Source organism: Vombatus ursinus, unplaced genomic scaffold, assembly GCF_900497805.2.
Source record: "Vombatus ursinus unplaced genomic scaffold, bare-nosed wombat genome assembly UNPS02014945.1, whole genome shotgun sequence".
Taxonomy (NCBI): domain Eukaryota; kingdom Metazoa; phylum Chordata; class Mammalia; order Diprotodontia; family Vombatidae; genus Vombatus; species Vombatus ursinus.
In genome coordinates, this window is record NW_020954723.1 from 22,290,764 (window position 1) to 22,313,415 (window position 22,652).

The 22,652-nt window shown below is 37.8% G+C and overlaps 1 protein-coding gene across 4 annotated transcripts in view; it reads right to left on the reverse strand.

The window, feature by feature from the left end:
* Nucleotides 1-20,637, reverse strand: part of GPATCH2L (G-patch domain containing 2 like) — a 66,497-nt gene extending 45,860 nt beyond the window's left edge. For 3 of the 4 annotated variants that reach the window (XM_027844981.1, XM_027844982.1, XM_027844983.1), the window contains exons 1-4: nucleotides 20,549-20,637; nucleotides 17,058-17,732; nucleotides 7,897-7,961; nucleotides 5,073-5,249 (exon numbers count right to left, since the gene is read on the reverse strand). In XM_027844981.1, the coding sequence (XP_027700782.1) occupies nucleotides 5,073-5,249; nucleotides 7,897-7,961; nucleotides 17,058-17,722 (907 nt within the window). In that variant the 5' untranslated portion in view covers nucleotides 17,723-17,732; nucleotides 20,549-20,637. Of the gene's footprint in view, nucleotides 1-3,743; nucleotides 3,813-5,072; nucleotides 5,250-7,896; nucleotides 7,962-17,057; nucleotides 17,733-20,548 lie in introns of those variants that run through there. The other variant, XM_027844984.1, reaches the window with a different exon arrangement.
* Between the last annotated feature and the right edge of the window lie 2,015 nt (nucleotides 20,638-22,652).

Below are 22,652 nucleotides of genomic sequence, written 5' to 3' on the forward strand. Positions count from 1 at the left end.
AAAAAAGTACCTGTCTTATCTTTTTTTTGGGGGGGGGCAAGGCAATTGGGGTTAAGTGACTTGCCCAGGGTCACACAGCTACTAAGGGTCAAGTGTCTGGTCTGAGACTGGATTTGAACTCAGGTCCTCCTGACTCCAGGGCCGATGCTCAATCCACTGAGCCACCTAACTGACTCAGAAAAGTACACATCTCAAGATTAACCACAGGCAGGGACTGTTCCATTTTCATATCTCCAGGTCCTCACAGAGTCCCTGGAACATAGTAGGCACTTACTTAATAAATGCTTATTGATCAAATAATTGGGAGATACAAAGACAAAAAACAAAATGGTAACTATGTCTCTGTCTTTGTCTCTCTCTCTCTCTTTCTCTCTCTCTCCCACATCCAGCAGTCCAGAGAGTTCATCAGTTTGAGAGTTCCAGGTACAACTAAAGAAGCAAAGACTCATATTCTAGACAGATATGGATACAGAAAGGCAGTCACTTGAGGAGGAAGTAGTTTCAAGAAATGTAACCCCTGACAACAGAAAAGACATTCAGTTATTGACTCCAGAGAGAGCTAGCCCTGGCAATTGAGAGTCAAGCTACAGAAAAGAGCAAAAGCTGGGAACCCAGCTAAACAATCTGCTAAGCAGATATGTTATATCTAAGAGGAGCTATTACAAGGTGAGAAAGGTTTACTTATCAGATCTTTGGAGAAGGGAAGAATTTGTGACCAAACCAAGAGATAGAGAACATTATGAAATGCAAAATGGATGACTTTGATTACATTAAATTGAAAAGTTTTTGCACAAACAAAACCAATGCAACCAAGATAACAAGGGAAGCAGAAAGCTGGGAAACAATTTTTACAGCCAGTGTCTCTGACAAAGGCCTCATTTCTAAAATATATAGAGAACTGAGGAGAATTTATAAGAATACAAGTAATTCCCCAATTGATAAATAGTCAAAAGATATGAACAGGCAGTTTGCAGAAGAAGAAATTAAAGCTATCTATAGTCCTATGAAAAAATCTTCTAAATCACTGCTGATTACAGAAATGCAAATCAAAAGAACTCTGAGGTACCACATCATACCTATCAGATTGGCTAACATGACAAAACAGGAAAATGATAAATGTTGGAGAAGATGTGGGAAACTGGAACACTAATGCATTGTTGGTGGAGTTGTGAATTGATCCAACCATTCTGGAGAGCAATTTGGAACTATGCCTAAAGGGCTATAAAATTGTGCACACTCCTTGACCCAGCAATACCATTTCGAGGTCTGTATCCCAAAGAGATCATAAAAATGGGAAAAGGACCCACATGTACAAAAATATTTATAGCAGCTCTTTTTGTGGTGGCAAAGAACTGGAAATTGAGGGGATGCCCATCAATTGGGGAATGGCTGCACAAGCTGTGTTATATCAATGTAATGGAATACTACTATGCTATAAAAAATAATAAGCAGGCAGACTTCAGAAAAACCTAGAAAGACTTGTATGGACTGATGCTGAGTGAAGTGAGCAGAATCAGGAGGACTTTGTACACAGTTACAGCCACGTTGTGAGATGACCAACTTTGCTAGACTTAGCCCTTCTAGCAATGCAAGATCTAAGACATCTCCAAAGGTCTCATGATGGAAAATGCTATCCACATCCAAAGAAAGAACTATGGAGTCTGAATGCAGATCGAAGTATACTATGTGCTCTCCTTTTCTTTTGTTGTTTTGCTTTGTTTCCTCTTTCTTGTGGTTCCTTCTCTTGGTTCTAGTTCTTCTTTACATTCTGGCTAATGTGAATATGAATGTATAAGTAGAAGCCTATATCAGATTGCATGCTGTCTTGGGGAGGGGGGAGGAAAGGGAGGAGGAGAAAATTTAAAACTCAAAATTTTATGGAAGTGAATGTTGAAAACTAAAAATAAATAAATAATTTTTAAAAAATAAAATAAAATAAAAATGTAACAAATAGTTTAAAACCAAAAAAAAAATGTGAGAAAGGGCTTCCAGGAACTGCACTACTACTACTAGCAGTTGAGAGTTGCCTTTGCCACACATGTCTCCTACACAGGTGTCTCACAACAATTAAACTCTAAGGTTGAGCACACTTTTTCCATAAATGCTACTTGTATTTTTAGGACAACGTGCTTCATATTTACAGGAAAAATGTTTTGTAATTATTTTTCTTAACGTGCCTTTGTAGGCCTTTGCTGAGAGGCTACCAATGGGATACACACTGGTGGGGGCTCATGAGTTATATAACTTTATAACTTATATAATTTATATAACACTACATAACATGTGTGTATGTGTGATATAAACACTACAGTGTTAAGAATGGATAACCAAAGGTTCTAGAAAAAGTTGTGGGAATACTACACTGATACACATATTGGTTATATCCCCAGGAATAAGGATTGTCTTATTCTTTGTATTTGTATCACTAGTGCTTAGCACAATGCTTGGAACATAAGCACTTAAATGCTTGTCCACTGATTTCTAGAGGATGAATTTCTAGGAAGAATAGTTACAGAGCTAAGATATGATTTCTGGCTAAGATAACAGCCTATTGGAGGCAGGCAGATCCATTTCAACAATTCTAACTCAAGCAAAACTCTAAAAAATAGCACCAGATAGAATAATAATAATCAAAAAATCCATTGTGGAACTACAGTGACTACAGTGATAGTAAAGAAGATAGGAGGGAGAAATATATTTGAAAATAAAGGTGATATAAAAACAGAAGGTAATAAAATAAAATATTAAAATAAAAAAGGCAAATTTAATAATCCAAGTAAGAAATGATGAGAGCCTGACTTATGGTTGTAGCATTATGAGTGGGGAACATGGAAGAGATGAAAGAGATTTTGTGGCAGCAGAATCAACAAAATGTGGCAAGTGATTAGATATGAAAGGGTATGGGAGAGTAAAAAGTCAGGATACTTCAAAGTGATGAGAACAATAGTGGTCCCCTTAGCAGAAAAAGGGAAGCTGTAATGAGGGGGAGTTTAGAGGAAAAGATAAACGAGTTTTGTTTTGAACATGATAGTGACCAGGTATCCTGGGGGAGATCTCCAGCAGGCAGCTAGTGTTAAGGAACTGGAATTCAGAGAGCTTAAAGCTAGAGAAAAGAGATTTTGGAATCATTTGTTTATAGGTAGTAATTAAGGCTATGGAAATAGATAATTATGGTCATCAAGAACAACATTCATGCTAAGGGAGTAAATATATACTGATCCAGCAAAGCATGAAGAAATCAACAAATAAAAGAATCAGGAGAGAGAAAAGTATCATGGAAGAGTATAGGACGAGAGGGTGGTCAATGTACTGAATGCTACAGGAAGATAAATAGTATGTGAATCGAAAGAAAAAAAAGTCATTAGACTTAGCAGTTAACAGACTGTTAGTCACCTCAGGAAAGTTTCATTTGAGTGTTGAGGTTGGAAAGTAAAACTTCAAGAGGTTAAGAAGTGAATAGGAGGTGAGGAATTTAAGTCAATGAGTGAAGACAACAACTTCTCCTATGAGTCTCATTATGAAAGGAAACACAGAGCTATGAGGACAGTTTGAAGGGGATGGCACAGTCAATACGTCAATATCTGAATGCACGCGAGAGTCTCAATTTCAATTCTTCAGATACTGAAGTATTCCATGCTTTTCAGTCATGCAACACAAATGGACGAATGCTGGGTAAAAAAGATGAGCTTTTGTTTTTTACACTATTAAGTATTGGCACTATTAAAATACCTCTGTAATTTCCCAAAGGACTGCTTTCATGCTCCTGTTCAATTCTCAACTCAGTCTTGGCACAGAAAAGAGACCACCTTTTCCTTAGAGATGGGAGCAAAGGAAGAGAGAATGAAAACAATGTAGAGGGGTTTTGTGGCATGAAATAGGAGACAAGAAGTTGCTGATAGTAGACAGTCTCTATTTTTTTTTTAATTAAAATAGGACAACAGGTCCTTTGCTGGGGGTAAGGAGGGAGGATGGAACAAAGGGCTTAAGGATAGAAGTTTTGGAGTAGGTACTACAGAGTGTAAGTCAAATAAGAGAAAATGAAAATACTTCTCTTGGGCTACAAGGATCCAGTTTAGTTCAGATAACATAAATTTGCAGAAAATACTATCTGCACAGTTCTGTGACATCAATTAGCATGTAAATATAAACAGACAGGATGGATTTGGGGGAGTTTGGTCGGGGGGAGTCCAACCCAGGGTCACGGTTTGGCAATTTGCGAATGGTAATAGTTCAAAATGCATTAGAGGTTTCAAGGGTATAAGGCAGTACAGAGCTGAAGTATTCAACTGTAAGACTGAGCATGTGAAGGAAAGAAAATAAGATCAGAGCAGGGGCGATGTACTGAAGGAACATGAAAGGTTGGAGAGGGGCAGTGGGGATAAAAGTTGCAGTCAAAATAAATAATCTATTAAATAAAAGGGTTGGACTAAACAGTTTTTAAGGTCTCTACCAGCTTTAACATTCTATAATTTTATGATGCCATAAACTAAAAATGGAAATAAAAGTTATTCAAAGAAATACCTTTTAATCGACTCTTAATAACAAGCCATTATCCTAAAACCATTTCTTACTGAAATCTGTTCTCATCAAGCCCAAAGAGCCAACATTTCAGCAACCCCTAGTAGGGAGCTAACAAACCTTTAGCTTCAATGCGGTTCAACAAGTAAGCAGTAAGACAGTTGCTGACCTGCAGCATCCTAACAGGAATGCTATTGGCAGTACTGGACTTAGGGAACTCTTCTCAACTTACCATACACTCCACCACACTCCACTTTATCTTGATGTTACATATGAGGAAACTGAAGCCTAGAGAGATGGTGAGCCAACTCTGAAGCCTCCAGTAATCCAGGCGGGTTTCAAGACCTCTAGCGTTAGTCCCATTCCGGTCTAAACTCATACCCATATAGTTGTCTGGAGGAATCCCAAGAGCATTCTCAGACATTCGTTAACAGGCAGATAGGAATTCATGGATACTTCAGCTATGAGACAATTATCCAGCCTATAGCTAATCATATGTGTCAAAAAAATTAAATTATCATTAATCTTGTTTCCCAAGCACACTGGAGACTTACCTCTTTGAGCTGGACGAGAGGGCAAAAGGAATGTGGAATCTGAAAGTTTGTCTAGTCCTGCATCCATTCTCTCTACTTCAGATCGATGATCAGGTGCCCACTTCGGGAGGAGATTGGGGACAGTGAATCCTGAGACACATTCACCTTCATAGAACCAATCACTCTGTTCATCATCCCCTAAAACAGGTAAGCCAAGTTATCAACACTTAACTCTTACAAGGTGGTCAAAATGAACAAAATTTCATTTTGTTTCATAATATGACATTTTAGGTAACCCTTTTAAAGTGACAGTTACATAAGAACTCAACATCATCGTCTCCCTTCTCAATATCACCATTAAAAAGCACTTTTAACTACATGCCCACCTACATATCAAATTGCATTACATGGTACTATCCAAACTAGATGGTACTACCTACCTCACATTGTAAACAAGAGGCTTTGTAAACTTTTCAGAGATAAGAAGTGTGAGTTATAATTATTGCATGGCTTTTAAACTGGTTATTCTGTACTATATCTAGAAGAGAAAGGCTACTTGAAGGTTCTAAATCATAAATTGTCTTACAATCCAAATTTTGTTGTTTCTGGGATGCATTCTATATACTCAAACTTTATGTTGTATAAAGAACCTATATTCACATCTTCCTCCCTACTAGTTCATTAATGGGAGGGAGATAAGCAACTTAGCACTGGCTCAATAGGCTACCACTAAGAAATTAAGAGGAAAAACAGAATTTTAGAACTGGAAGGGATCTTAGTGATCATGTTTTTATAGTTTTTATGGTTTTATAGATGAGGAAACTGAGGCCCAGAGAAATTATGTTCTTTGCTCAAGGTCATATACATAGTCAGTTATTAATGATCAGGCCAGAGTTAAAATCCCATCTCCTAGCTCTCAGTTTAAAATGTCTTCCTGCTACAGGGGAAACAAAATGTGTTTTGTTGTTGAGAAAACTTCTGCCTGCCAAAACAGAAATATGATAAATTGCCTCATTCCTCTTCTCAAAACCACAGAATTAAGAAATGATGGGCAGGGCAACAAAGCACTACACCTGTTACCCCAGTAACAACATAAGGGTTAATGGATACATTAATCCTGCTGTGAATTACATCCTAGGAGGGCTACTTTGAAACTGCCAGTCCTCTGAATTTAAACACAGGATTGTGACAAATGTTAAACCACTATGAAAGTCTCCAAAAAGCAAAGTTAATGCAGCTAACAAAACTGTATTTTGGTAAATGATCTGTACACAATGATATTCCTATGAAAGCAGGTCTGCCCATTGTCCCCTCAATAAAGGCACACCAATATAACCAGCAATAAATGCCAAGAAAACTGGAAAGTAGTAGAATTAAAGATGATTTAATAAGATGTTCTATCTTATATATGTTCATTATACCTTCTAATCTCGAAAAAAAAATTTCTCTAGACCTCACACTAAGAATATGCTATGGAGATAAATGTTTTCACATGAGAAATGACAAACACTGCTCTGAAATGGGAAGTGGTGATTCCTAAGCACTTACATAAGACTTTTAAAAAAAAACTCAATATAGCTTCACTGGGCCAAAAGAGATCTTGACAAGTCATCTGGATTATATCCCTAACTCTACTCAGGATTATACCTATACCACAAATTAAAAGATGACCATCTTTCTATCTGACAGACAGAGAGAGAGAGAAGACCACCAATAAAAAAATTCATAACCACCCTCGGCAACTCAATACTTTATCCTTATTTTCATAAAGGTCTTCCTAAACTTAATCCTTTATATTACAGTCATGTCCCTGTATAAAAATAATGCTTCATAACCTTAAAAAAAATTTATTAGGTCATTATACTGTTTCTCTTTAAGTAAATCAAAATAAGGGATCAAATATTAGTCGTTTAGGGCAATATATGCAAACAGCTTTCTGTACATGTAAAAAGGACCACGGGAGAAATACTAGACGTGACCAGGACTGAGTCAAGTAATGAGACCCAACAAGCCTGCCTAGAGAGAAGGCCCCCAAACCAAACTAGACCATCTATAACTAATTTATCATTCCTTATAGTATTCAAAGTGGCATTCACTGTAACCTACATAGCACAGCATTAAGTAGTCCTGGACTAGTAGGAAGTTAAGAATGCTATCTCAGATTTTAGCAGCGGCCTGACAGCTCTGGGGTATGGGTGAGATAGTCCTACACTTTCCAGGCATAGCAAAATCCATTCAGCTTTTAGTGGGTCTGACAGAGTGAACTATGACTTAGAAATATAGTAACTGTCATCGTGCCATTAATTCCCTACAAAGAATCCTAGAACATGAGGGCTAGTTAAAAAAAAAAAATCTAATCCAACTTCATTATATTAAAGAACTGCAACCCAGAAAGCAGAAACATTTCCAGAATCACATGGGGCAAACCTATGAAACAAAAAATATATCTTTTTAGACAGTAAAAGTGAAAAATCTTATTATTAATATGTTAAACTTGTTTATAGTGTTCCATGTTATGAATTACATGTTTATAGAACAGCATGAAGATATTTTCTACGATAAGCTACACTCAACAAAATTTTAATCTTTTTCAGGAATAAAAACATATACAGGCAATTAAATTTTTCCTATACAAGAGTAAAAAAGTTTCATATATATCACACAATTATAAAGGGTAATACTATGGACATATCTGTTGTCTCAGAAAAAATAACAGCCCAAAGACCCATCCCTATTATTCAAACACACTATATAAGTGCCACATTCAAAAAGAGTCACTCTTATAATTACTAGAGTTTTCTCATAAATACTGAGCACAGCCTCAGGGCTCTGAGATCAAAATTACCTTGACGACCTTCATCATTGGTGAAGAGACCTGTGTCACTGCTACTACATACACTGCTGGTTTCACTGGAAAAAGAGTAAAACAAACAAAAACTATACATTACCTCAAGTCATAAAACATTTTAGACATCTCAAATTAAGTTTAAAGATCCCAAGATTTCATTCCATTCACAGACCCTACAAATAATTAAGACATGAAAAATTTCCAGAAATTCTTAATGGGAAAATTTCATGTCCCAACCAGAAGGGAACTCATGGTTTCATAACTTCTGGAAATTTTTCATGTCTCATATGTGGAGTATGTGAATGCAATAAAATCTTTGGATTGAAACACTTTTTGATGATGTAAAATTGCTTTAAAATTGCTTAAGTAGTTTAGGGCATTATTCACATATATGTAGATATATGTAGTTTCCCCATAAAGAGACATTTGCTACAACAGAAACAGTTTATTTAGAAAGTGACAAATCAAGCTACCCTAAACTTAACTTTAATTTTTAAAATTTTTTTCCATAATTGTTGTTAAATGCTAATGAACCTAGCATATCTTACTTTTTGCTACTGTGTAAGAACAGACAAAAACCCAAGAGACAGAATAAATCATCAATACCAAAATGCAACAAAGAAAGTTATGACATCTTCTGAACTTTGTACCTCCAATGTCAAGAAAGAAAGAAGCTAGTTGAGGTAGGAGAAAAAAAGATACAGCCACCACCCACTACCAAACTCGCTTAATTCAATTTGACATCTTTTTTCAATTTGACATTTCTAACCAGTCTCATTTTCTAAAACATCACCATTAACAGTTTCTGCTGCTTCTGACGATGATTTTTTTTTATCATGTCTTCACAGATTTCTGAAATGAAGGTTTTCCTAGACCAATATCTTTCATATGCTGCAAATGGAAAAACCTGAGGATGGCAAGAAGCAAGAACAGTTATATATTGTCAAATAAAGGCCTTACAACCTATTACGAAAGAGATATATTTAGTAAAATTGCATTCTGGATGCAATGGCTAAAGATCAGAGGCAGCTCGGTGGCACAGTGGCTAATAATAATGATAATGATAATGATGATGATGATAATAATAATAATAATAATGATGGTTAACATTTACATAGTGCTTACTAACTGCCAGGCACTGTGATAAGCACTTTATAATTATGCTGGACTTGGAGTGAAAAAAACATTAAATCAAATCTTGCCTCAGATACTTAACTGTGTGACCCTGGGCAAGTCACAAATTCTATGCCTGTTTCTTCATCTGCAAAAGAGGGAATTAGACTCAATGTCCTCTGAGGTCACTTCCAATTCTAAATCTGTGATCCTATGATTATATTCTGCAGCATTTAAACATACCCTCTTTGCCCATGGGAAGAGCGCTGGTTCTGGAGTGAGAGGGCCTAGATTCAGTTCCTGCTTTAGGTACTTCCCTCCTATATGACTTCAGGCACACCAGTCAACCTCCCTGAACCTTTTACCTCACCTATAAAAGAAGGATTCTGGACTCCGGAGTCTCTGAAGTTCCATCTGCTTCTCGGTCTATGATCCTCTGGCCCGAGATCTACTCTGTTTTATAATCTAATCAAATACAGTAATAACGCTAACAGCCACTTGTCTGACTTTGAATCTTAGATATCTGCAGCAGCATGAATAGGCAGATTCTTAATAAATTATTTCATTTTACTATATTCTCCACTTATAAATGTAAACAGTTTCTTTTTTTCATTTTTTTATAGTCACCAATCTCAATTATGTACATCTTGTTTTTTATTACAGTATACAATAAATTCAATACAAGTTCCAAATTATTCTGCTCTCCAATCTCCCTTGAGCTTACTTCTTTCTATTCTCAGCTACACATTTTTAATGCTTCACTGACACTTTTCTGTAGCACTATCACTAGTCCTCTCTACACTACAATTTCCCCTATGTCAAAAAAACTTTCCATCATAAATGACAATAAGCATAAACATGATCAAGTCAAACAAATCCCCCTATTGGCCATTTCTGAGAATATACACCTTATTCTATACCTTTAGTCCATCACACAATGGTGGGAAACATGCTTTATCATCTTCTGGAGTCACAGTTAGTCATTGCATGGATCAGAATGTTTGTCTTTCAAAACTGTCTTTATACTATTCTAATTTTTCTATTATTTGTTCTCCTGTTTTGCTTTATTTTGCATCAATTCACATAAGTCTTTGAAGGTTTCTCTTACTTCATCCCTTTTGTCATTTCTTATAGTGCAATAATATTCCATCACATTCATATACTGTAATTTATTAAGCTGTCCCCACCTGATGCCCCTCCCCCTTAGTTTCCAGTTCTTTTCTATAACAAAAAGGACTTGTAGGAATATTGTTATACACATGGGTCCTTTGCCCTCCTCAACTTTTTGATGTATACGCCTAATTAGTATTAATGGATCAAAGGATAAGAAGTTTAGAGACTTTGGTAGTATTGTTTCTTTCCAAAATGGGTGGACCAATTCACAACTCCACCAACAGTGCATCACTGTGCCTGTTGTCCCAAAAATTCTTCAACAGTTGTCATTTTCCCTTTTTGTCATCTTTGCCCAGCTGATGAGAAAGGATAGCTGTTGGTGCATCTTTTCCCAAACGGTCACGGATAGTATGCTTTTCTTCTTTTGAGAACTGCCTGTCTTAAATGAACCCCCAAAAACAATTAGGCAGACTAATGATTTTTATGGGTTCATTTTCTATCCTGCTACCTTTTTTTGCTTCACCTAATTTTAACTGATTATCCAGAGTTCTCAAAATAGATCATCACATGAACTAATCTTACTTCCCTTTGCTAACCTTATTTGCTAACCTTATTCCCTCAATTTCTTTTTTTTCTTGTCTTATTGCTCACATTTTTAAAACTATATCAAATATTTGTGATGATAGATATTTTTGCTTCATCCCTGACTTTATTGGAAAAGTCTCTATCATTTCTCCATTACAAAGAACATATACTGGGCAAGTAATATGAAGGTCAAAGTAATTTTAAAATTTCCTGCTTATGTTTTACATTACTAGCAATATCATTCCCAGAGAATAAAATGATCTTGTGATGACTTGGTCTATTTTTTCTCTAGTCATCTAGTGTCATCTTGCCTCTCCACGAAGCTGTTGAAAATGTTTATATACACTTAATTATGAAGTAACTTAGAGACATTAAATGGCACCCCCTTTCCCTTTGTACAACAGCAAAGGGGCTTCTGGATCACAACTAGAAAGAGCTATCTTCTTCAGTGATATACCTCACAATCATGAAAAACATTTTTGTGTGTAATTTTTTTCTTTTTACATCTGAAAGACAATTCTTATATGCAAGGATGTATTTACTTAACAGTAGCATTTAGAAACTCATGTTTGAAAAATTCATATTTGAAAAAAAATCATATTTTCTTCCTCAAAAAACTTCCAGTTTATTATATAACTTGTAGGTAAGTGGCTAAAGTATATGAATATGAACAAAGATCTCAAAAGAATATTGGAAAACTATAAATGGCATTAAATCATGCTTCAAAATCATTAATAGTAAGAGAAATCCAAATTAAAACATCTGAGGTTTTATCTCACTCCATGCAAATGGCAAAGATGAAAAATGAGGAATCAAGTCAATGATAAAGAGACTATTTTAAGACAGGTAACAATTATGCAATTACTTGGTGAAGCTTTGTAGCAGTTCAACCATTCTAGATGTCAATTTGTAATTATGCAAGAAAAGTGATCTTTTCAGTACTGTCCTACTATCTATATACCCCAAGGAAGTCAATAATAGAAAGAAAAAACGCAAAATATAAAGAAAGTTTTCAACTGAATAAAAGTCTGATCATTTAATTTTGAAAATATATGTGCATGTGTGTGTGTCTGTCTGTCTGTCTGTCTTATCCTGGAGAATGTCAACCAACTACAGAACTTGTTATATCCCCAGAGGTTAACTCCACAATATAACTTGCCAAGACCAAACACAGCAACAAAAGCAGCTATACTAGAGCATCTCATAAGGTACTTTGTTCTTGAATGAGTTCAAAGGGAAAAATAAGAAGCAAAGAACCTAAGTAGGAAACTTCAAAACCAGCACAAATAGCAAACAGTCAGCCATTCACTATAATCAATACCAAATTTCTCTGTGTTGCTGAAAAGCATTTAAGTTTTTTTACTTTCCAGGCAGGTAAAAAATGAAAATGCATTGGTTAAGTTAGAGTAAACAGTGTTCTTGGTGAATATGCCTAAAATCAGAATAAAATAGTCCCAGCTCTTCCTGCAGCTTACTTGTCTCATTTCCCATTCCAGAAATACAGTGAGGAAAGAGGAAGTATGGTATAACAAAGCATTAGACTTGGATTAAAGAAGACCTAGATTCAAATTCCACCTCAAACATTTAGTAGCTTAGCAAGCTCCTAGGCTTACTTACCTTCTCTGGGCCCACTCATCTTTAAAATGAGATGAACTTTAAAGTTTCTTTCAGTTCTAAATCTATGATACTATGAAACTTCTGACCTGAAGTTTAACTCTCAGGAGAAGGGAGCTTCTAGACAACAGCAAAACTACCCTGCTAAGTCTCCTGAGTTGGTATCCTGCCCCTTCCCAGAGAAAAGTAAATAGAGAGCACAGACTCCATGAAAATTAGCTCTACTTTGAATGAACAAGTTCACTTTAGCCTTAGGTATGTGGAATTTTTTGGGGGGCGGGGATTAAAAAACTGTCCCCTTAATGCCATCCTCTTATACTAAATAACCTCAGTATTATTTCCTAAAGTACACCTGAAATACACTCACTGTGATCTTTTACAGTTTGCTCCCAGGGTACCTAATGACTTTCCTCTGAACTCAATACAAAGACTTGATTTTAATCCATTCAATATTTCTTCAGAGTATAGAAGGAAGACCTTCAAATCACGCTCTAAAAAAAAAAAGTTTCAGAAATAGCCGGTAGAACCAATTCATCATTTCTTAGAGAAAATGCCTAACTTTAGGTCCCTAATTCTTACCTTCTAGTCAAAATTTCAAAGTTTCTCTAAATTCTCAAAACTGGGAAAAAGGGTAAAATGCTCTCTCCAGAATAGCCTGCTCTTTTACCTAGAGAGTTTGCCGGTCCTATCACATCATTTGTCACTAATGCCTGTAAGACTGAAAATGAAAGGACCAGTTTAAGGCCTCTATGTCAGCTAGTAAGGATCACAATGTCTCACTACTCTCAAGAGGTGATGGTGGTAGTAGTAAAAATAGTAGTAGAAGAAGTTAGTATTCTGGTTATTTACACATAAAATGCTTATAAATAAGTTATAAAAGTAAAATGAGTGCTCTTAGAAAAACTAATACACATTACACATTTAAAAAAATAAAAATGGGATGGTTCTGTGAACATACTTTGATTCTAAAAATGGAGCCATTTTAATCTAATAGACCTAAAATTACCACTGCCAACAACTATATAACTTTATAAAAATTTTAAATAATCAGGTATCTCTATTGAAGATGCCCAAAATTGTGAAGTGCTACTATGCTTATAGAAGTAGCAAAATATATAGAAAAATATCATAGATCAGCACCCCCATTTATGGGATTAAAAAACAGTATCTTCAACCTGCTACACGTCCTTTTTCCCAGCTCCAGTAAGCACTGATTAATGACCTCCACTTGCAAAGGAGGCTACTTACCTTAACCATGAAATAATGAATGCTATTGATTCAACAAGCTACTGCTATAGAGTGTTATTGATCACCCAATCTTTGGTTAAAATGGTCTTCATTTAGCAATTTCAGTGTCGCAAACACCTAGAGCAAAGCATGCTCATAATTAAAGAGTTTGGAGGAGTTTAAGTGAGAGGTGATGGACAGAGAGCTCAGCTTTCATCCATTTATTCCTGCTTCTGAACTATTGTTTGTGTCAGAAGGGATATTGATTTTCTATAAAAATAAGAAAACAAGAGGCACTGCAGGGCTGCAGAAGGTCAGTCTGGGCTACAAAAGGAGGGGCAGGCTTAGCACTCTGTCTCTGTCACTTGCCTTCCAGGAGAAGGGAATATTTTCTTTCCTGTGAAATTGGCCTTTAATACATCACTTCAGGAAGGCTCTTGGCTGCCACTTCAGGCTATCACCAAACCAATTCAATTAACCCAAGAGAAAAGAGCTGAACTACACATTCAGTGGAACTACCAAGTTGGTCTGTTAGCCCAGCATCCTATGATTAGGCTGTGTGAATCAACTTGTTAGTTGTTGCTGAACAGACTTTGAAATATAAACTGCAGGAAGAAATTCAATAAAATACATCTTCTGTCTCTCCCCCCAAAAAATCTTAGTCATAAGATCTATGTACACATACGTGTGTGTATATACACATGCACACAAAATTAATGACAAATAACCAAATCTATATCCTATTTAACATGTTTGTATATGTATAACCTGCAGAGAAAGAGACAGACACATACACGAATATACAATAAGAGATACATTCATGATTGTTTTCCGTAGCTCAAAAAAGAATTGTTTGTCACAGGATGGTGAAGGGAAAGGGAAAAATAGAACAAAACTAAAATGACTCCATGTTTAGTCAATCTCAAAAACAAGTTGGACCAAAAAAACCTTCGAGTGACTGAGTTATGCCAACATTAAAAAAAAAAAGCAGCACCTACCTTTTCTTTTAAAAGCACTTAAAATTTCTAAACATAACAAATAACTTTATCATTAAGTTTTCATAAATTGAACTACTTTTGCTAATTCTCAATTCAGAAAGGTAAAAAGTAAAGTTACTAATATTTGAATTTAACAATGAAAATGGGGCAAGACGGGCAGTTCTGGAAATCTACTGGTGAATACCTGGTTAATAGCTTCAAACTTTCACATCTTGAATTACATCTAATTTACAAGGGAAGCAAAGAGACTCCTATAAAAAGTAGTAAGCACATTTGTCATTAATAAAAAAACCACAAATTTTAACTACCAATATTTTGACAGAAGCCTCAACTCAATGCTAGTACAGCCCTGGAGGAGCAAGGAAATCTCTCCCATTTCCCAATGGAGGGAATCTAAAAGGGGGAAAACATGTATAGCTTCTCTATTTTCATTTACATTAAAGTCCTGATTAGCTAAGATGTGGTAGACCTTGGAATTCTTGAATAACTATAAAATTCTTAACAAGGAATTGTTCCCTCTGTTTCTGACGTAATTCCATCCCAGGATTGCTTTCTAACTACTAGAAGAGGGGGTAAGGGACATTAAATAAAATTCTGAGAAGTGTCAGGAACAGGCAGCTCTTGATATCCCTTGTACTGTCTACACCCCACAGATAGCCAAAGCTGAAAAAGGAGAATTATTTCCAGTTCAAAAAAAGAAATGTGTTCCTGACACATCCTCAAATCCTTGAGAATTATACCCATAAACCAGTTTTCAAGAAAAACTTGGTTAAGAAACAAAGCCCTAAAAAAGGTCACAAGTTCTGAAATGTAAAACATACTAACTTGTCCCCTTCAAATAATCTGGACTTTCAGATAACCGAGAAGTATACTGTCAAGACTAAATCCTATCAGATAAAATAAATGTGCTTATGAGCCAAGATGAAAGGTAAGAGAGACTGATGTAGTCGACTAATTAGAGGTTCCACATCTAGAAACTAGATTTGGAAAAAAAAAAATTGTTCAATCTATGGTAGGGATTCTTAACTTCAGGGTTGTGAACTTTTAAAAAAAAAATTTGAAGAAAATATTCCAATGTAACTGGTTTCCTTTATATATAATGTATTTAAAAACATTATTTTGAGCGAGAGTTCATAGGTTTCACCAAACTGCCACAGAGGGTCCATGAAACAAAAAAGGTCAAAAACTGAGCTGGGGCCTAGACTCTAAGCAATAAAAAGAAAATAAAGTAGAAAGAGTAGAGTAGAAAGAAAATAGTTATATCTATATGTAAAATAGTCTAAGAAATAATCAATGTAAAAAGAAAAAATGATGCCATGGACAGAGGTTTCTAGGAAAAAGTGATAAGCTATTATCCCAAAGTACAGTGATAATTTATTAGTAAAAATTAAAATTTTGTAAATATGCTAAAAATAAAAGCCTAATGATCTAAGAAACTAAGAACTATAAAAAAAAACCAAGAAGGAAGAAAACTTACATAAATCAAGAGAGTTTCAATAATGTGAAAGAGAACAAAAACTTAACAAAGAAACCTGTTTCCTAAACTATAGAATTCAAACACACACACGAAGAGAGGTAAGTAAGTACTTAAATAATGTATTTAGAGAAGGGAAGGAAGTCAAACTGTGAAGTCCCCTTGATATATTTCTGAAGTCTAGAGAATATAAGGTTTAGAGTGAAATCAAGATGCTAGGATTAAAAACCAATCAATCAATAAAAAGAACAGATATTCAAGCACAAGGCAGCTTTTCCTGTTTCTGACACATTCTACCCTGAAACTCCCCATGATTTATGCCCATGCTTTCAAGACATGTTTTGGAAAAGCAAAGTCCCAACAGAGGTCACAAGTCCTTCAGTGTGAAGAAGTGTAGGCTGAGACAGAAAAAAGGTTCATGGGAGACATCAAGTTGAACTTCCTCAATGGGAGTTCTACCAACTGCCAATGCACGAGGCTCCTCCTATCTGGAGTAAAATGATTAAGAAAAACTATGCTGACATGTTAACCAAAATTCCTTACAGGTAAGTCTTTTATTAAACTTAATATGAAAAAGCTAATAGGAACCAATGTTCTTTTTATTTTTGATGCTTCCTGTGCATAGAATCGATGGTTTATAAGTTAGACATGATACATATTTGAATCCAAGTGTTTCAATAGTTTAAAACTCAGATATTCCTAAATAATTCATAATACGTGAAAATTTTGACATAAAGCATAGCAGTCTTTAAAGTCAAATTCAAAGTTTCACATTACAGGCACAAAGCTTCTAATACCTACAAAAACATTCTCATAGGTATAACACAGAAGATGGATGGTTTATGAATATCAACTCTTGTTACTAAGATCATTTAAGAAGCCTGGAGATATCTAAGCTATTTGTTAACATAGGACTACAAAATCAAAACTGAAGAAGTAAATTTGTTATGAAAGGCTTGAATAAGACCATGGGGTTTGCACTTTGGAAAAGGTTAGCTGGGAAAACCTTTGATTTGTGTAGGGGGTGGCCTCACCATTCTGACATGTTCTCATCAGAGCCCTGTTTTTGTTCGTCAGCTTCACACTCCATCCTCTCCTTCCTGACCGATTTGCTAAGGAAAGTCCTATTATTTTCTGTGGACTCACACAACCCATGGCCTGATGAAGTCCAGGGAGCATTCTCCTTCCAACGTGACAGCCGTTGTTTCTTGGCAGATTTGAACCTGCAACCTCTCTCATAGCTCCAATCCGACACCTTGAGTTTTTGTTGGAGGCTGGCAGCCACTTCTGAGGTCACTCTCTTCACCTTCCTCCTCCGCCTCAGCGGTCTACAGGGTGCATTCTCAGTAAAGGAGTCTGACTCATGCCAGGAGTGCTGCTTACTCTTTAAGGTGGCATTGAGAGCTGGATGGCGCTTGGCCACCATTGTATCATCAGAGTCACTGAAGTTGGTGACTGCGGCCACTTCCCGACAGTCTTTCAGAGCCTCATCCAAGCTAGATTCAGAGGCCTCACTATAGCAGCAAGTATGCTCAGCTAAGTGGGTGAAGTCAGAACGCCGCTTCCGACCCCTCCGTTTTCGAAGTTGCCGTCTCTGCTGTCGAGGGCTCAGAGCCATCTCCTCCCACAACTCATCTAGCTTATTTTGCTCAGATGTCTGCTCCAAGGCCGAGGCCAGATCATGCACCAGCTCATCCATGAAGCCACGTCTGCCAAAAACAAGAATTTAAAACAAAATTAAAAATTGAGTAAAGCAAATAATGTTGTATATACCATATTACCATAGTATATACTCATATAAATATACCATACCTTGAATTAAAGATAGAGGAAGAAGTCACCCTTCATTAGAGTGTACTCTAACTCCTTTCTCACAATCTTTGCTTTCCCCAAAAAACCTTCTAAAAATGTGGCTGGCATATGCTCTATGCCAGAAGAGTGGTTGCTTTTATAAAGAAGAGCCACAAAGTTTCACATAAAACAGAAAGCATGATGAAATGGGAAAAGCACTAGACTTGGAGTCACTGGGTCTTTTGTAAAATGAGATCTTTTGTGAGAATGACAAATATAAAGGTATTATCTAGTAACTCACAAAAGAGAAAATTGCTTGAAATCAGCATCCAAGAACACAGTTCAATATGAAAAAACTACTTAACACCACTGGCTCTTTAAGAATACTTAAAAGGAATTAAATCATTGCCAACATTTAATTTTCTCCTTAAAGACATTGGCATCCTTGCCAATTAAAAGTTTTATTGAAACCTCCCCCCAAAAAAAACACCCCTAGATACCAACAAACAAAACCAGGCTAAATCTAAAACTGAAATGACTATTTGTATGGTACTGAACTTTTGGTTTAAGATTCCTGGCTAATTGGTTTTCCGGACTTTTTATTCATACTGATTCAAAATAATGAGACTGAATTTTGAAATTTCACACTGGCTTAAACTAGGAATTGACTGTAAGACAGCTTCACATTCAAAATGTTCATGATGAGAGCAGGGGGTAGGATCCGTTTCCAAAAATTCTAACAGCTTCTGACAACTTTGCAACAAAATAACCACAATACCACTCCTCCAAAGTGTGGGGTGGGTGTGTGGACTAAGTCCCAATCCCTTTACAACTTATATCCCCAGTAGGGGAGGACTTGAACCAGGAAAGAGGGCTATTATTTAGTATTTTCTTATTCCTTATTAAGCACATCTTAAGCACAAGTTTAAAAAAAAAAACACTTAATGCTTACTACCATGTTTAGAGGTAGTGGTTACTAGTCAATTTGGACCTTCCCTCCAAGTCATCCATGCCTGCCCAACCTGTGCAACGCTTGTTTATGTCCTTCCATTAAGATCTCCAAAGAAGGCCACTCTATGTGCTGGAGGGCCTTCCTTGCTGTCTCCTCACAAGTAAACTTATGAGACATTCCTGCCATCTACCTGTTATCCCTACCCATGATTTATGCCTATGCATAACCTCACCACCTAACCAACTCAAATCATACATTTCCCTAATGGCAACTCATGAAACAAAGTATTCTGATACCAGTTTATGGTTGCAATGGGCTTTAAATCATTCTGTTTTCATTATGTAGTCAAGACAGCAAATTCTATGTAGAATGCCATCTACTATAGCAACTGGTAAAACATGCAAAGATGTAATTACCAAGATTATGTTTATGACATATAATTCAAATTATCAAAATGCTATAATTCAAATAATCAAAATGCAAAACAAAAAATTACATTTTGCCTAAAAAAATTAAAGTAGCTGAAAAACCACTGGTGTCCTGCAGCCCAAACAAGATAAAAAAAAGGGGGAAGGTGTTCCTATAACCTCACTGACCCTAGAAAGAGTTCACTGCTCTAAAATCTCAGGCTTATTGATTGTACAAACTTTAATGCACATACTAGGTTTGAACTAGAAAAGTTTAATATTAAATATATAATATATTAGTTTAATATATATAATAATAATAGTTTAATATATATAACCTACATACATCTATGCCTGTGTGGGGGGGGGGGGTTCCTAATGGAAATGCCTTAGGAGTAAATGCCCTTTTCTCCATCAAATACTACGGCTCAAACCGGTGACATCTGAGGAACTTCCAGAGTCATACACCTCCAGCCTCAAGTGCACTGAAATTCAATGCAGACATACACAAGACCAAATGAAGCATCCCTGTCAAAGTTAAGAACTGAAGCTGTTTGACAGATGTGGAGGGGAGCCGTGGAAAATGCTGGAAGAAAGGAAGATCCTGCTCCTCCCAAGGCAGACCAAGGGAGGTCTGGAATTCAATATCAAGGGGCCTGCCATGGGCTCAGTAGTGGGGGAAGAGCTCCTTTCAAGCCAGGCCACTAGCATCTACAGGCAAAGCAGTTTCACCCCACACCCTCCTCCAGAATGCAGAAGGGTGGGTGGGTGTGTGGACTAAACCTCAACCCCTTTCTATCCTTTTTCTTGGGGAAGGGAGGCCTCGTGCCCCAGGAGCTGGGGAAATCAGTTAAAGGGGGGAAGGGAAGAGAGGATAAGATAGGAGAAGGGAGGATGGGGAGAAGAGGAAAGGAGGGAGAAGAAGAAGGAGAAGAGAAAGAGGAGGGAGAGGGCAAGGAGGAGAAGGGGGGGAAGAAGAAGGAAGAGAAAAGAGGGGAAGGAGGAGGAGGGAAGGGAGGGGAAGAAATAAGGAGCAAGACGCGGGAGGAGGACGGTAGAGGTGGGAGGGGAAGGGGATGGAGGAGGAAGAAGGCAAAAGGCGTTGCCTAGGAAACGGGGCCCAGGGCCCCTCGGGCGGCCTGGGCGTCCAGGGGAAGGCCCCGGGCCCCTGACAGCCGAGGCCCAACGCACCAGCAGCCAACCCCGGATCCCCGCCACCCCTCCGCGGGGCCCGCCCACCACCATCGCACACCTAGGGGCTGCCCCATCGGACTTTCGCCATGGTCCCCCAGGGGTCTACGTTCCGGATCCAAGAAGGAGATGCCTGAGACCCGCGGGACCCGGGGCCCCGGGCTCCCGCCCACCTCCCACTCACCGGCTGCCGCAGCCCCCTCCAACGGCCACCGCACTTTGGGCCCCGTCTCTCCGCGGGGGTTTCCCTCTGTGACCTCATTTCCGGTCGTGGCCCGAGGTGGGGAGGAACAGGAAGGCGCGAGAAGTCCCTCCCCCTTCCCCTCCCCCGTGCTCCAGCCCCGCCCGAGCACTTCCGAGAGACCGCCTGGCACCGGGGGAGACCAGCTGGGGCCTCAGAGGGGACAAGGGTTTTGAGGGAGCCACTGGCGCTCCGCCCCGGGGGCGGAGCCACCGCTGAGTGCTCGGCCACGCCTCCCGGAGCTTCTGGGTTCCCAGAGCGTGTGGATACGTTCCCTGCGGCGCATCCTCTCGGTGCTGGGAGGTACCGGGTAGTTCCCAGCTGGTTAAAACTTTTGCTTCCTTTTTTAAAAGAAAGCACATCTGGCCTGACAGGGGCACCCAGAGTTTAAGTGACTTGCCCAGGACCACCCACTCAATATATGTCCTGAGACAAACTCAGTAGCTGTGTGACCCTGGACAAGGGAGTCACTTAGCCTCTCTGCCTCAGTTCCTTCTGAGAAACCACTAAAGGGCCTTTAAGAGGTCTTGGGCCACCAAGACCTTTTCTTCTCCCTTTGGATCAGGATAGAATCATGGATCTGGAGTGAAAATGTTTTAAATGAGTTAACATATGTAAAGTCTTTTGCAAACCTTAAGTGTTACATAAATGCTGCTATCATCAATTATTATTATAGCAGCCAGGGGCCTCAGAGACCAATCTATAAGACCCCTCATTTTAAAAAAGAGGAAACAGAAGGTCCCAAGGTGGTTAAGGGACTAGGACAGAATACTGCTTCCTAAGCCATGAGACCTAGAGCAAGTTATTTTCCTCACTTTTGTCGTCTGTAAAATGGAGATAATGATAACTACTCCTTCAAATGAGATTTATAATGTGTTAAGCCCTATGGCATAAGACTGAATTCCCACTATGACAGAGGAGGAAAAGTATTGTTTATAAAGATTGCAAGGCATTTTACAAATATCTCATTTTATCATCAGACAACCCTGGGAAATAGGTGCTATTATTCCCATTTTACAAATTAAAAAACTGAGCTGGGAAATAAATGCTATTATCCCCATTTTACAGAAGAAAAAACTGAGGCTAAGAGGTTACATTTAATTCAATAACCATTTATTAAGTGCCTACTGTGTACCAGGCACTGTGCTGAGTACTACAGATGCAAAAAGAGGCTAAAGACAGTTCCTGCCCTCAAGGGGCTTACAATCTAATAGACTTCAAAGCCCACAAACTGGCTATGTGACTCTGGGCAAGTTACTTAAACTCTCAGTGCCAACTCTCCTAAAATCATAAATTGAAGAGTATGCCTTAATCTGCATTGGTAGAGAAAGTTTCTTCACATCAATGAATTTAATTCTAATACCACAAATCTACAACTGGAAGGGATGTCACTGACCATGTAGTACAAAATCCTCATTTTACAGGTGAAAAAACCAAGGCCTCAAAAGATTAAATGTTTTGCCCAAGGTCACACGGTAGTGTCAGAGTTGAGATTTGAACCCAAGTCCTTTGAAGAAATAGTGCTCTCTCCAGACCCAATGATATAGTACAGTAGTAGAATGAGAATTAGGATATCTAAGTTCTAGTCTCCAAGCATTGCCACCAACTTAGGAAAGTCACTTCAAATCTGTGCCTCATTTTCCTCATCTGTAAAATAAGAGGTGAACTAGATAATCTCAAGGGCCTTTCCAAGAGCTAAAATTATGTTACTTCTCAGGAATCATATACTCTTAGCATTGGAAGGACCCCCTTAGAGGCTATATTTGAACAGGAATCCTCTCACTGACATTTCCCCTTCCAGATTGATTTATTTTTTTTTAACTATGTAAAGAGGCCATTCTCTGCCTCATTTTTTACAAAGGCCAAGGTCTCCCACTGTATCCAGGGCCATCTCCAGTCATCCTGATTTACATCTCCCCACTGGACCCAGATGGCTCTAGAGGAGAAAGTGAGGCTGGTGACTTTGCACAGCCCTGCCTCACTTAAACCCAATTCACTTGCATGTCATGGCTTCACTTCCCTGATGTCATGATCCTCTTCCAAAACA